This window comes from Anolis sagrei, chromosome 2 (assembly GCF_037176765.1).
Source record: "Anolis sagrei isolate rAnoSag1 chromosome 2, rAnoSag1.mat, whole genome shotgun sequence".
In the NCBI taxonomy this organism is placed as follows: domain Eukaryota; kingdom Metazoa; phylum Chordata; class Lepidosauria; order Squamata; family Dactyloidae; genus Anolis; species Anolis sagrei.
In genome coordinates, this window is record NC_090022.1 from 114159962 (window position 1) to 114175719 (window position 15758).

At 38.1% G+C, this 15758-nt stretch overlaps 1 protein-coding gene and 1 long non-coding RNA gene across 6 annotated transcripts in view; one reads left to right on the forward strand and one right to left on the reverse strand.

Annotated features, from left to right (window-relative positions):
• Window positions 1-2689: 2689 nt before the first annotated feature.
• The window catches only part of CCDC57 (coiled-coil domain containing 57), a 76766-nt gene continuing 63697 nt past the window's right edge, over window positions 2690-15758 (reverse strand). For all 3 annotated transcript variants that reach the window (XM_067463764.1, XM_060764829.2, XM_067463766.1), the window contains one exon: window positions 2690-3485. In XM_067463764.1, the coding sequence (XP_067319865.1) occupies window positions 3262-3485 (224 nt within the window). In that variant the 3' untranslated portion in view covers window positions 2690-3261. The remainder of the gene's footprint in view (window positions 3486-15758) is intronic.
• The window catches only part of LOC132768686 (uncharacterized), a 32557-nt gene continuing 23139 nt past the window's right edge, over window positions 6341-15758 (forward strand). For all 3 annotated transcript variants that reach the window (XR_009630740.2, XR_009630742.2, XR_009630741.2), the window contains exon 1: window positions 6341-6428. This is a non-coding gene — a long non-coding RNA (uncharacterized lncRNA). The remainder of the gene's footprint in view (window positions 6429-15758) is intronic.

Consider the following 15758-nt stretch of genomic DNA (forward strand, 5'->3'; position numbering starts at 1 on the left):
GGGAGCCAGCATGATGTAGTAGTTTGAGTGTTGGACTAGGACCCTGGGATATTGGGGTTTAAATCCTTGCTTAATCATGGAAACGCACTGGGTGACTTTGGGCAGGTAACACTCTCTCAGCCTCAGTGGAACTCAAATGCAAGTCTTTTAACAAATTGTGTCACAAAACTCCACTGAGAGAGTTGGCATTAATTCAGAAATGTGTGGAAGGCACACAACAACAATAAACTTGGGAAAAAACACCAAATGACAGAATGGGTCTTAGCCATCTGAGGGGCTGGATCAGGAATCACAGAGGACAAAATTCAGGCCCTACAGCCTAAAGTTTCCTAGGATTCACATACCTGAAACTGCAGAGTGAGAGCATCTAGGATATTCTGTACTGATGTTCTCTTTTTACATCAGATCCAAAATGAGCCAGTAGAAATATTAAGTTGGCGTTGTGGAATGGGGGCAAAATGGAATAGCTTGAAGTTTAGTCTTGTTAAACAGATACCCTGTTTGTGATCTGCCTGCTCAGGAAAGGTAATGTTTGTCCTATTCTAAATAGGATTGCTTTTCCTCCCCTTACAATCAAAGGATGAAATCTACAGTTCAGATATGCTCTTAGATCTGACCTTGTTACTACCATCTTAAATTATTTCAACATGACAAGAGTTTCCTCCACCAGCATCCCAACTGTGACCCCTTCTTGGACTAAGACAGCATGTCAACAGTAATTCATTCCAGGAAAATGGATGTGCTGAAAATATAAAGGTTTAAGCTCATCTTGATGGCACTAACACCATATTTTGCCTTCTGGAATGTGCTACTCTGTCCCTTTTTCCCAAAGGAAAAATGTTTAATCTCCAAGCAGCAAGCAATAGAAAATGTGTAATCAGAAGCGGCCCTAGGTAATTTTAACTGTAAGCAAACAGTATTTTGGTGCCCCTCCCCCAACTAATCATTGATATATATATTCTGTTTGTCATGGGAGTTCTGTGTGCCATATTTGGTTCAATTCCATCACTGGTGGAGTTCAGAATGCTCTTTGATTTTAGGTGAACTATACATCCCAGTAACTACAACTCGCATATGTCAAGGTCTATTTTCCCCCAAGAGTGCCTCAAGAGCGCCCCTGGACAAAATCAACTATACTGTGAATGTTAACTTTGCGTAATGGGTTGAGCCGCCTCTGTGTGCAATCCAGTTCCAACCATTCTAGTGGGCAAAAGTGTTCAGACCACAATTTCTCACCATAAGAAGCAGGAAAGCAGTGATGGAATGGCAAATGAGGGCATTGTCTCCTTAGTGATCTTTATGCCCACTCAGAAGAAATGTTATGTCAGTCTCTTTTATAGAGGCCAATGATCCAACCCATCGACCTAATGAAAGCTGTCTCACTGCGTTCAGACATGGAGAGACATGTCAGGCTTGCCTTTTCTGTGTGCAGAGTTCTCTGCTCCCTATTACCTCCTTTCCCACACTGAAGCTTTTTTTCCTTGCGAAAGGAAGAGTAAGGGTTGCTCTGTCCAAGTACTGACCTTTTAAAAACATTACTGACAGAGGCTTGGAGAATTCCCTCAAGGATTCATGGGCTGTCAATAGTAATGGTCCTAAGGTGCACAAGATTTTGAGGAAATGAGCACAGTTCTGTTCACTCACCATCCCTACACATCCTTATACAGCATGGCAATCAGTGCACGTAAGTATTGTTTGCTGAGAGGGACTGGACCAAAGTTAAGAAGTGCCTTCCAGTGGCTCTCCACCATCTTTCAACCAAGCATTTCCAGAAACCTGGATATCTGTTTCTGTAAATTTGAATGTATTTCTGTCTCAGCAAGGAAGAGAAGCAGCTAGCAACCGTGGACCAAAACAGAAAGACCTGAAAGCATCAGTTCTGGTATCTCTCATTGTGGCTGCCACTGTTGCTGCAGAAGCTTCTAATGATATCCAGGGCTGAATGAGAACTTCCTCTGTGAAAGTATGTGGCTATTAGGTTTGTAATTTAGCAGTGTTTTCTTGAATGGGTTGTTTTCCTTGTGCTTGAAGGATAAATCAACCTCATGAAGTAATACCAAAGGAAGTTATTATTTTGAAATAATTTGGTTAAGGGACAAAAAGAAGAAAGGAATTATTCTGTTTTCTGCACTCAACTGCGGATATGGACACTGAACAACTGAGTAGTAATCACTGCTTGATGAAAGAAGACAGCAAATGAATGTAGGTGAGAGCTGGATTGACAAATCTGATGTTAGAAAGGGATGATTTGGGGTGGAGTGATTAGTGTAGCATCCCCTACAGGATGTAAAATGGTAATGGTTTAAGAAATGTCTGTCATTTAATTTTCTTGAAATAACTTTTGTTGCAAACTATTCTAACTTTATTTTATGAATTCTGTTTGCAGTTGGATTTTGTATTTTGGTGGATTTTGTTCTATATGTCTATTTCTGTAGAGTCAAACATGTCTTTCTTTCAAGTCACACTGAAACCCCATCTTGGGAGAAAGGCAGAATATAAATTCAATCAATCAATCAATCATAGCCTTTTTTTTACTTTTCAGAGTATCTGATGGTGTGTTCCATGTGTTCTTTACTGTGCTAAAGTTGATATTGTATGATTTTAGATAAGGTAAATACTCAATTTTCCCCAACAGAATTTTGCCACCATCACAGCCTAAGTGTGATTTACATGACGACAAGGACAAGGGTTACCCATCATACATAGTTTTTATTATTTAAACTGTGCATACACACTCTCTTCAGATCACTGCCAAGTGATCTCAGTTTGAATGGAAGAGAGAGTTGAATCTCCTTATCTTGTCTCACTGATATTCAAATGGTATGTGTATGTCTATATGAACATAAGAATGGGAATGAATTATAAGTTGAGGTTTTGTGAGCATGGAGAAACATAGGCATAACAATTAGACTGTTGTATGAGTGACTTGGTGATGTATGGACAAAACGAATGAATCCCATTATGTGCCTGGTTTCAAAACTTTCAAAAGAACTCTCGGGACAATAATGAATGCAGGAGCAAATGATATAGCATTACAGTATATGAGATCATGGAAAATGAGATCCATTTTCCACAACTATTCTGATTCAAGAGTGTTTCACCAAAGCCTGGAAAAGACTGAAGAAAGCTGCTTGAGGCATATGGATTCAACAGTCCTTGAAAAGATCAATATACAAAAGTGAATTAAGCATTTTAACATGCAACAACAGTCTGCATAATTTAGATCCCAAACTTTGATTTATTTGAGAGGTGCAATTTATATCAATCTTTTATATTGTAGTTTCGGATTTTGGTTATTTGTGGAGAGGTCTGAGACTTCCTGGGTTGCTTATAAGATGACTTTTTTGGTTTTGGCTTTGAATGAACATGAAATGCAGTGCCCATAATATTCAAAGGAGCTGCTGATGCTTTCTGTGCATGCTTTGCTTGGCTGTTTTCTTGAGCATCTTCAAGTCTTTCAGGTTCATGGACAATTTGGGATTTCTCTGCAAATCAGAAGAAGAAATTTACATTATTTTCTGACCAGTGTGTCAAAATTAGCATCTTCAGTAGAAGTAGTAGAGATAGTGGATAGAACACCCAAAGAGCATCTGCCCACTTGTACTTGTTATGATCATTTTTTGGAGAACATGCAGTGCCACTTTGATTGGATTATGGAGCACAAGTCCAGGCCTCTGGAGCCCAGGAGTTTCAGCAGCTGCTGTCACATTATCTTTTATAAACAAGGAAGGTGGCATTGGAAGGGGCAGTCCTCCAAGGTATATTTGCCATGCAAAGTGCCACTCAGAGCAGTTAGGATCAGAAGCCACAAGATGCCACTGTTTAGTGCCACAAACAGCAGTGCTTTTTCTGAGGGTATTATCATCTACCTGTAAATATGATTAAATATTATATACCACTTTGAGAACTAGCATGCTTGAAGGATATTATACAAATATTTTAAAAAAGAAACAAATATTATCACACAATTAAGTATTACTAGAGGTAAGTACAGCTTAGCTAATCCTCTGTAAGCATTACCTTGTCCTTGACAATAGTTATATGGCATTTCAATTTGAAATCTTATTTTTGAGTCATAAATATTTAGTCTCGGTATTTTATAGAACTGGAAAAAGTCTATAGTCTGAAAGCACAGAGTCTATTCTTATTGTATTATTTAAAAAAGACTAACAACTAAAGTGGAACATATATTGATCTAAAAAACACACATACCTGTTGCTGTAACCCAGAGTGCATCTACACTGCAGAATTAATGCAACTAGACTCCGCTTTAACTGCCATGGTTCAAATTTATGGAATCCTGGGATTTGTAGTTTGTAGAGACACCAGTGCTCTTTGATACAGAAGGTTAAAGGCCTTGTAAAACCAGAGTTTCCATGATTCCACAGCATCGTGCCCTGGCACTTAAAGTGGTATAGAGGTGCTTTAATTCTACAGAATATACACACCCCTAGTGGAAAAGAAACTTTTTAAGGCCATATAACAATTACATTCTACATCAATTTGAGTCTTCTTTATCAGTTTTCAATGAAGGAACATTTTTGTTGCTTACCATCATGTTCTCAAATGGCCAAAATATTAACCAACCCAGTTCAAATCTAATTTTTGCCATGGATATAGGAAAGCTGCTGTTTCCCAACACATATCGCCTATTTGATAACAGGTAATGATAACAACATATCTTATAGAGTTGTTATAAATATTAATAGAACAATGTGTCTACAAAAATATTTATGGTCTATGCCATATTATCCATGGGCCTCAAACCCATTGTGCATTTACTCTGCATAAGCCACTTACTTATTTAATACTCTGACGACCATTTGTAAATCAGTATTTCAAGCTACAACAGAAAGTGCCTGGATGAGTTTACATCCCATAAGGGCAGCTTGTCCTTTGTGGGTGGTGCTAGTGCTCTTTGACTGCTGGTGCTCTAATTATGTTCTCCAAGTTCTCCTTACCACTGCCACAAATTTTTCAATCAAAACCCAAAACAAATTGCTAGGTCTACTGAAAAAGCATTAGATGACATCTTCTAAATCTTACTTTGATCAAGCTTGTTTTCTGCTGATCTGGAGACTAGGACATGGAGCAATGGTTTCAAATTGGAGGAAAAAAGATTCCACCTAAACATTAGGAAGAACTTCCTGATGATAAAAACTGTTTGGAATATGCTGCTGCCTCAGAGTATGGTGAACCTTTCTCTGAAGGTTTTTAAAAAGAGGCTGCATGGCCATCTGTTAGGGGTGCTTTGATAATGCTTTTCCTGCATGGCAGAGGTTTGGACTGGATGGTACTTGGGGTCTCTTCCAACTCTAAGATTCTATGTTTCTATAAAATGTTTCTTTCCTGTTGGGTGACAGAAAGAATACTTCCCTCTCTTCAATCCTGAAATGAAATGAAAATGAACTACTGGAGGATGAGGTTGTCATCTAGACAAGAAATATAACACTTTGTTCTTTCTACTATACACTTCCTTTCTCTATATGCTAGGCTGGTAGAGAAACATCTTGTTTCCCACCCTACACAGAAAAAAAAATCTGGAGGAAGGTCATTGTTTGAATAGAAGGTAGATGGGTGGATGTAAATGCATGTTAATGTGAATGTGTATGTTAGTATGAGTATATTTGCATGTGAGATAACAGCCTCAATTGCTGCCGTTTCTAGCTATGTCTACTGGCATGTTTCCTGTGCCCATCAGGACCTTGAGGGTAAAAATTCTGTCCACCTTTGTTCTGCATGGTAAGTAAAAAAAGGAGAAACTAAATGTTACTTTGCTTTATTTACTAAGGCAAAAAGTTTATATTTAAATTTAAAAAAGGAAATTAATAAAAAAAATGTAATACCTTCATCTTTTTGTGTTGTCTTTTCTCATACATTATTACATGGCTTTTTGGTCCAGCCTACGACATTTCCTGGAAACAGAAAATTTATGGAACAAACTGACCTGAACTAGCTTTCTGTTCTTATGATCTAATTCACTTCTTCTCATACTTAATAGATTTGATGTCAATGGTTGGAAATTTCAAGTACAGAAAATCGCGTTAGAGTAAGCAAATATTTGTAAAGCACTTGGAAGGCAAAAGTCTTACATAAGACAGAATGAAAATTGCACACTTTGAGCTCAAAAGAAGTTCTCATCTCTTTATTGGTTAATATTCTACCCAGCCCACTCATTGTCTGGTTCTTTACCCAGATAGGATGTTGAAATTTTGTCAAATAGGCAAGAGTGTAACATATGACCCAACAGCAACTAGATTGATACTGAAGAATTATAATTAAAATGGCCCTTCGGTTTTCGTCAACTGAGCTCAGATATTGTAGCACAACAATGCTTGCTGTTCTGACCATCCCCTTATTTTTCTACCCTTTGACTTCTTTTTAATTTCTCAAGGTCTCTGGAGCTCTGGAAAAAAAACATACCCACAGTAAGTCATTATTTCTTTTTTTTTTTTCCTTCAAGATTGGCATTGAAATTATTCACTTAGTGTTGTGTATCAATGCAGTCATTGTTCCAGCAGATGAAGTGAGCCATATTCCCAAATGTACAGCATGCAAAGCATCCATTTTGAATGGTTCAAATGTAAAGAATAAAGTCTGATATCACAGGAAACCCAGGATCTATATGTGCAGGAACCAATTTCTGCCCCTACTGTGGGCTGCACCACAGCAATGCCAATTTTTTTCCTTTAAAACTTACCTTCAAAAATAAATTCCAATTATGAATTCCATAATCTTTGGTTGTAAATATTCCAAAGCATTTCTTTAAAGAAAAAACAGTCATGGAGACAATAAGGAAAAAAGAAATGTGGAGAAAGCTACTAAATGTATGTGTTTATGTTCAAAGGTTAGAAGGCTCTATATCAGACCTGGAAAACTGTTGTATTTTGTGCTAAATGACCATAAATGAGAGGCGGCCTATTAGAAATCTAGAGTAAAGGAGACCCTTTAAAACAAGCACGGTTCTTCTCAAACTTGGGTTTCAGACAAACAGTAACATACAGTAATAATGCTTGCTTCCTATTTGAGGGAAAAATAGGCTTGAAATTCCAAATCAGGAAATGTGAGTTCTTGTGACCCCTCTATGAGAATATATAAGAAGCAGGCATGTAGGGGGGGTGGAGCCTCAGCCTGATGAGTGGACGCTAAACCCGGAGCTCCCATGAAGGGGAAAAGAAAATAAGAAAATTAACTATTAGGAATGGACTCACAGTGAGTAAAAAGAGACTTTCTGCCTGGGTGAGTTGTTAAGCCACCCATAAATTTCTTTGTTGTCGGGAAAGAGAAGATAACAAGGTAAAATAAATCACTTTCGGTTTTGCTCCTGGAAGGCTGGAAGGCTGAGCGTCTCTCAATGGTGAAAAGACCAAACTGAGACTAGCAACTCAGCAAACTTAGCAAAGAGTGGAAAAGTAAAGCTTTATGAAACGAGGGAAGAAAACCCAGCCCAAACAGAGAGGAAGGGCTGAGCAAAGACAAATTAATTATTACCTACGACGCCGACCCTCCCCCTCCGATAGAAGCTGGGAAAGAGCACAGGAGACAGAATCGGCTGAGTATCTCGCTGATTGCTCAACCCAGGGAAGGAGCTATAAATCAGCCACAATGGCAACAGCACGAAATGGAGGAAAGGATGAATCAGAGGAAATCACAAATAAAGAACTACTACAGCAGATTCAAGGGATCAAAGATTTGATCTTAAACAGCACTCAAGAAATTACAACTAAGATCACCGGACTAGAAAATCAAATAAAAAATTTACAAGCAACCTCACAGAAACTGGAAAAGAAAAACCAAGACTTGGATGTAAGAGTAACAGCAGCGGAAGTACAATTGGTAGCAAACACAGCAGAGATAAAACAATCTCAAAAAAGCCTTCAAAGAATGGACTTGAAGGTAATAAATTTAATGGACAGAGATAGAAGAATGAACATTCGAATAAGGAATTTCCCAGAAATAAATGGAGAAAATCCTGGGATGTTAAAAAGAGAAATAATGACATGGCTTAAACAGAATTCCGAAACAGACTGTGAAGAAGCCTGGTTTGAGAGAATCCATAGAGTGGGATTTAAAAAAACGACCTCTTTTCCTCGCGACATTTTGGTCAGATTTGGGAATTATTACTACAAAGACAAGATAATGAAAGCACTACGAAGACAAGCATCCTCACTAAAATACCAAGAGACACCGATACAGATTTTTCCAGATCTGTGCCCTGAAACTTTGGAGTGGCGGAAATCCATTCGCCAATGTACCACCATTTTACAAAGCCAGAAAATTCAGTACAACTGGGGTTACCCGGTTTTCTTGAGGTTTCGCTGGAGAAATAATAACTATAAAATTACGTCTCTAGATCAAGGTCTAGTATTGCTGAATGAACTGAATTTGACAAATGGGACAACAGATACAACACAGATAGAAAAGAAGGGAGGGGAGAAAGAGAAAGGGAAGCCAGATCTGGCGACTGGAAAAGAAGACTAATATGGACCAAGACAGGAATGAAAAAGACTGTGAGAAGGACTGACTAATCATTAGTATGAAATATGTAATCCTACTAGTTAAGGCAATATAAGAATACCCTGGGAGATATTGGAATGGGTGCACTCAGATGGAGGATGGGTCCTCTCCCCCCACCCCACAAAATGGTTTGGAGTAAACCAGGTTCAAGACAAGTAGTCTTTGAACATCGTGGGGTGAAAGGAATAGGGGGAGAAGAGCACTTCACAAAGGAAGGGAGGGAAGGGAGGAAGAGGGGGGGAAAGCAGTGGGGAGCACGAATTAGGGACCAGCCAAGTAAGAGGATAAGTAGAATGGTAAAGAAATGGGGGAACACCTGAGGATCGTATCTTTGAACTGTAAAGGTTTGGGCTCGATTTATAAAAGGAAAACCATTGCAGATTTGATTTATAAAGCTAAAGCTCATCTTGTATTCTTACAAGAGACACACCAATCCAAACCAAAGGTGAACGAGCTTAAGATGCGGGGATCTGTAACGTATATAAAATCATATGGAACATCTAAATCGAGAGGTGTGGCAATTATAATCCAAAATCAATGTGGTTTCAATATAAAGGAAACAAAGATAGATGAGCAAGGAAGATATATTATCATACAAGGGACAATGGGGAATGAGGATTTCACTTTTGCTAATGTATATGCTCCAAACACTAACCAAGCGGAATTTTATGAAACAATATTTAAAGAAATAGAGGGAATACAAAAAGGGTATTTGATCATAGGAGGGGATTTCAATGGAATAATGGATGAGGAAATGGATAAATCCCACCACACAAAGAAAGGGAAAATGCAAAATAGAACAACTCTAAATAGAATAATAAGGAACAAAAATATGGTTGATATTTGGAGAACGTTAAGGGGGAATGAGAAAAGATTTACATTCCATTCGACAGCTCATCAAATGTTTTCTAGAATTGATTACTTTTTTGTTTCACAACAGGTACTACCCAAAGTTCTAGATACTTGTTGTTGTTCATTCGTTCAGTCGTCTCCGACTCTTCGTGACCTCATGGACCAGCCCACGCCAGAGCTCCCTGTCGGCCGTTACCACCCCCAGCTCCCTCAAGGTCAGTCCAGTCGCTTCAAGGATGCCATCCATCCATCTTGCCCTTGGTCGGCCCCTCTTCCTTTTGCCTTCCACTTTCCCCAGCATAATTGTCTTCTCTAGGCTTTCCTGTCTCCTCATGATGTGGCCAAAGTACTTCAACTTTGTCTCTAGTATCTTTCCCTCCAGTGAGCAGTCAGGCTTTATTTCCTGGAGGATGGACTGGTTGGATCTTCTCGCAGTCCAAGGCACTCTCAGCACTTTCCTCCAACACCACAGCTCAAAAGCATCGATCTTCCTTCGCTCAGCCTTCCCTAAGGTCCAGCTCTCACATCCGTAGGTGACTACAGGGAATACCATGGCTTTGACTAGGCGGATCTTTGTTGCCAGTCTGATGTCTCTACTCTTCACTATTTTATCGAGACTGGACATTGCTCTCCTCCCAAGAAGTAAGCGTCTTCTGATTTCCTGGCCACAGTCTGCATCTGCAGTAATCTTTGCACCTAGAAATACAAAGTCTGTCACAGCCTCCACGGTTTCTCCCTCTATTTTCCAGTTGTCAATCATTCTTGTTGCCATAATCTTGGTTTTTTTGACGTTTAGCTGCAACCCGGCTTTTGCGCTTTCTTCTTTCACCTTGATTAGAAGGCTCCTCATCTCCTCCTCGCTTTCGGCCATCAGGGTGGTGTCATCTGCATATCTGAGGTTGTTAATGTTTCTTCCAGCAATTTTCACCCCAGCTTTGCATTCATCCAGCCCCGCACATCGCATGATGTGTTCTGCATACAAGTTAAAAAGGTTGGGTGAGAGGATGCAGCCTTGCCGTACGCCTTTCCCAATCTTGAACCAGTCTGTTGTTCCGTGGTCAGTTCTGACTGTTGCTACTTGGTCCTTGTACAGATTCCTCAGGGGTAATAAGATGCTCAGACCATGCATTAATAAGCTTGGATCTCCAAATAAAGAAGGATTATCAAACATATAAATACTGGAAGATAGGAAATGCAGTATTAGAGAATAGTAAGATAGTGGGGAAAATAACCAAAGAATTAAGAGATATTTGGGAAATTAATGATAACAATCAATGCTCTTATGCAACTGTGTGGGATGCGATGAAAGCAGTATCAAGGGGCCTGTGCATAAAAGAAGCATGCAACCTAAGAAGAGAGCAAGAAGCAGAGAGAAAGAAGTTAGAATTAGAAATCCAAGAACTAGAAAAGAGATACATAAAGGAAAAAGATAAACAAAGTTATCTTAAAGCAATGGCCAAAAGGAAAGAATTGGATAAACATGACTTGGAAAAAGTACAGAGAGATTTAATATACACAAAAAGGGAATATTTTGAATATAGCAATCGGAACTCTAGGATGCTAGCTAAAGCAGCACAAGAGAAGAAGAATAAGAACACAATTGGAACTATAAAAGATAAGTGGGGTAGGGAAATTATATCAATGAAAGAAAAGCTAGCTGTCTTCCAAGAATTTTATCAAAAATTATATACAGCAGTGGATAACCCTAACAACAAAATAGAAGGGGTTATAGATAAATACTGGAAAATAAAATTACAGGAGATGGATAAAATGAGTATGGAACAATTAGTATCAGAAAAAGAGATAGGAGACGCTATAGATAAATTGAAAGGAGGGAAGACTCCTGGAATGGATGGCCTAGGACCGGAATATTATAAAAAATTTAAATCAATTTTAGTACCAAAATTAAAAGAACTATATAATAGGATAATGGAAGGAGAACAGATCCCTTCATCATGGCAGGAATCAAGGATCATATTAATTCTAAAAACAAATAAGGATCCTAAAGATCCTGGTTCATATAGACCTATTGCCCTTATAAATCAGGATGCTAAAATATTGACGGCAATAATGGCAAAGAGATTAAATAACTTTATATATAATTATATTAATAAAGATCAATGTGGATTTATTCCTGGTAGACAAATGTCAAACCCAGTGGGAAGAGTACTAAATGTGATTCATTCAATTAAGAAAAAGAATATTAAAGCAGGGATATTGGCCCTAGACATATTTAAAGCATTTGATTGTGTCTCATGGCCGGCATTAAAAAAAATATTAGAAAAATTTGGTTTAGGAGAGAGATTTAGAGGACTGATTGAGAGACTATATTCAACCAACTATGCAACTATACAAGTAAACGATGGCCTTACTGGGAAAATAAGATTGACTCGAGGAACAAGACAAGGATGCCCTCTCTCTCCTACCCTGTTCGCAATAGTCATAGAAATGCTAGCAAATATGATACGAGAGGATAAACATATAAAGGGGATAGGGAAGGAGGGAAGATACAAGATATGTTTATTTGCAGATGATACACTACTAACCTTCAGAAATCCATTAGAACAGATAAAAAGAATAGAAGCACATTTAACAGAGTTTGGAGAAATTACAGGCCTTAAAGTTAATTGGGATAAATCGGAAATCTTATTATTTAACCACACTAAAGATGAGGAAGTAAAATTAAGAGAAGGGAGATTGGGCAGATTAAAAATAAAGAACTCAATAAAGTATCTAGGAATTAATATTTCTAAAGAAATTGATAAATTAGAAGAGGAGAATCTAATCAAATTAAGGAAAAATGTGAAGGATACTCTGGCTAAATTTGCTAAGCTCAAATTGTCATGGTTTGGTAGAATAGCTCTAATAAAGATGAAAATTTTACCTAAAATAAACTTTTTGTTTAGGATGCTACCTATTAAAATCTCAGCCGGAGAAATTACAAAGTGGCAGAATATGATAAACACCTTCTGCAACGAGAACAAAAGAGTTAGAATTAACAAAGCAAAATGGTATAAACTACAAAAGAAGGGAGGTCTTGGGATACCAAACTTAAAACTATACTATATAGCAAACCAGTTAAGGTATATTGTTGAAGGGATTATGGGTCAAAAGGATTTAGAATGGTTAGAAGAAGAGAGTGAAGATATAGATATGAAACTAGAATATATTTTCTTTATAGGGAAAACTAGGAATCTAGACAAGAAATGGTATAACAAAATAGACAACCCTTTTCTAAAAAACATACTGGGAATATGGTCTAAATATGAAGAAAAATTAATACCATCGATATCCCCATTAACACCGGTGTTGATTACAAATAATTTCCCCATAAATCTCAAAAAGGAGTTGGAAAGTGAATTTAAGGGAAAAGGAATAACGAAATTAAAAGATTGGGAATCAAAGATGAAAAATATAGATGAGATAAAGGTCCAGTTATTAGGAGGGAACATTGGATGGTACAAAGTTCTACAACTTGAAAGATGGTTAAGGGAAATAAGAAAGAAATATAAAGGAGAGAGAGAACTTACCAAATTTGAAGAAATGATTAACCAAAGGGGAAGTAAGGAAGGAAAAGAAAGAACAAAAGGTATAACAAGTGATATCTACAAAATGCTGCTGGAAGGAGTCCAGGAGGAGGACCACCTTAAAAGAATGTGGGAGTTAGACTGTAATAAAGTAATAGACCCACAAAACTGGAAAGGAATGTGGAATATGCGTATTTTAAAAAATATGTCATTAAGAATAAAAGAGAACTATTATAAAGTGGTGTGGAGGTGGTACCTCACACCAATCAGATTAAATCAAATTGACAAGAAACATTCTAAGCAGTGCTGGAGGGGCTGTCAAGAAACTGGCACATATATACACATGTGGTGGTCTTGCAAATATGTTCAAAAATTTTGGGAAAATGTATTTCAAGAAATAAGAAAAATCACCCAAATAGAGATAACAGGAACACCGGAGATAGCACTGCTGTCATTTATTGACAATGTTAAAATACCAAAAGAACTAAAAGAATTAATTGCCAATCTGGTCACAGCAGCAAGATTATTAATAGCTAAAAAATGGAAAGAAGGAGGGGAGTGTCAATTGGAAGAGTGGTATAGGGAGATCTGGGACATCGCAATAAATGATAAACTGACAGGAAACATTAAGGTTAAAAGAGGATTATCAAAAAAAGATGATTTTGGGAAGATTTGGGGGAAATTGATAGAATATGTATATATAGAAGGTAAGGGGACCAAACCTGTAATAGAAACAACTGATTTTTGGGAATAAATATTGTAATTGGCTGGTCGGGGGTGAAGGGTTAGCACTGGGTGATTGGATGTATTGAAAAAAAATGTCCTTTGAAAAATAAAAAATAAAATGTTAAAAAAAAAAGAAAAAAAAAAGAAGCAGGCATGTAACCAGGGGGAAGGGGCTTGGGGGGCTTCAGCCCCCCCCCCCAAAATTCTCATGGTGGTCCGCGAGAAGGCCTTACTGGTACATTATTTAAACTGTTACGTTTATTCATATCATGATCTGATCACCATGCTCAATATATACCATATGCATGGGGGTATTGGGGTAATGATACAAAAGGTTTGCTAGGGTAGACCCTCTTTCACTCAGACTCACCCCCCCCCCCTGAACCAAACTCAGCCCCCCCCCCTCCCTCTGGAAACAAAATCCTGGCTACGGGCCTGATAAGAAGGACTACAAGCCAAAACTGGACAGTTAGTTTGATAAACCATTCACAAGAACTTGCTGTGTTTGGGACAGAGCTTCAATTGTGTTACAATGAGCAACCGCAAATGAGAGATATTGTCTTCATCCATGTCTGCCTATTTTCTTATTTTGTTTCTTGCCACATTTAGCCTTATCTCATGATGTGACATCTTAGGCTGAGAATGACCAAGAGGCACAAACCTCAAATATTGGTAAAGGTCAGTGCCCAAAATTCTCTTGATCTCTCACACCATAGTCTTTACCAGTCAAGAAATAAAATCCAGGGCTGTGATAAACTATTGAAAATGCAGGATATACAGCTGCTTCCAAAATGACTTCCTCCATGTCATTTGGCACAGAATACATGAGAGATAGTGTGGGTGGGGGAACTAGACTGGAGGAGGGTTCCAAAATAATTATGCCAAAACTTGGAATGGCATTATAGTCCATTTATAAAAATGCAACACATTAAGGTTATCATTGATGGGAAGAAGTTCAGTAATAAAAATGTTCACCCTAAAATGTTATTTTTGTTTCAGACATGACTTATTTTGACCGATGTTGTATAATTTAAACAATGGCTAAAAGACACTTCTGACCAAGCTTTAGATATCATGGTTTCCTCTGGTATGATAAACCAAAAACAAATGTAGATTTTAATAATTACTAGGTCAGAATTATTTGTTAAGGATTTGAAATATTTATTTATTTATTTATCATGTCAGAAGTGAATTGTGAATACAGTTATAATGTATAAAAAAACCACAAACAAAGTTAAAAACTTGGCATTATTTCCTTTGACCAGTAGCTGGCCACTTGGAGTGCCTCTGGTGTGGCTGTAAGAAGGTCCTCTATTGTGCATGTGACAGGGCTCAGGCTGCACTGTAATAAATGGACTGTGGTTTGCTTTTCTCCAGACTCGCATGTCGTGGACCCCCCTTTGTAACCTCATTTCTTAAGATTAGCTCTGCATCTCGTGGTGCCACAGCACAGTCTGTTCAGCACTTTCCAGGTTGTCCACTCTTCTGTATGCCTAGGAAGGAGTTTCCCATCTGGTATTAGCCACTGATTGAGGTTCCAGGTTTTAACCTGCCACTTTTGGACTTTCACATGCTGAAGTATTCCTGCGAGTATCTCTGTAGATCTTAGAAAGCTATTTCTTGATTTAAGACATTGGCATGTTGGCTGATATCTGTACAGAGGATAGGCCAGAGGTGTCAATGCCTTGGTCCTTTCATTATGGGATGCTTTTTCCTGATGGATATTAGGTGATGCAATATCGGCTAAGCAGTATAATTTCACCAGCGGTGATAATGCGGCATGTCTCATTAAGAGCCACATATTTTAGCATAGTGAGATGTGTTCCACATTGGGCATGTGTATTCAGCAGCAGAGTAGCAAAGTGCATGGACAGATGTCTTCACTGTGTCTGGTTGTGATCCCCAGGTTGTGCCTGTCAGCTTTTGCATGATATTACTTCTAGCACTCACTTTTCGCTTGATAATCAAGCAATGCTTCCAGGCAAAGACCATAATGTTCCAAAAAGGTATAAACCAATCTCCTTGCTATGCCATCTTTAGAGGTACTTATTCTGCATAGAATTTTGGGAAAAATAGATCCATGCATGATTTCATAGCAAGCTGGTTTCAGGAAAAGGAAAAGCTGCACATTGTAAG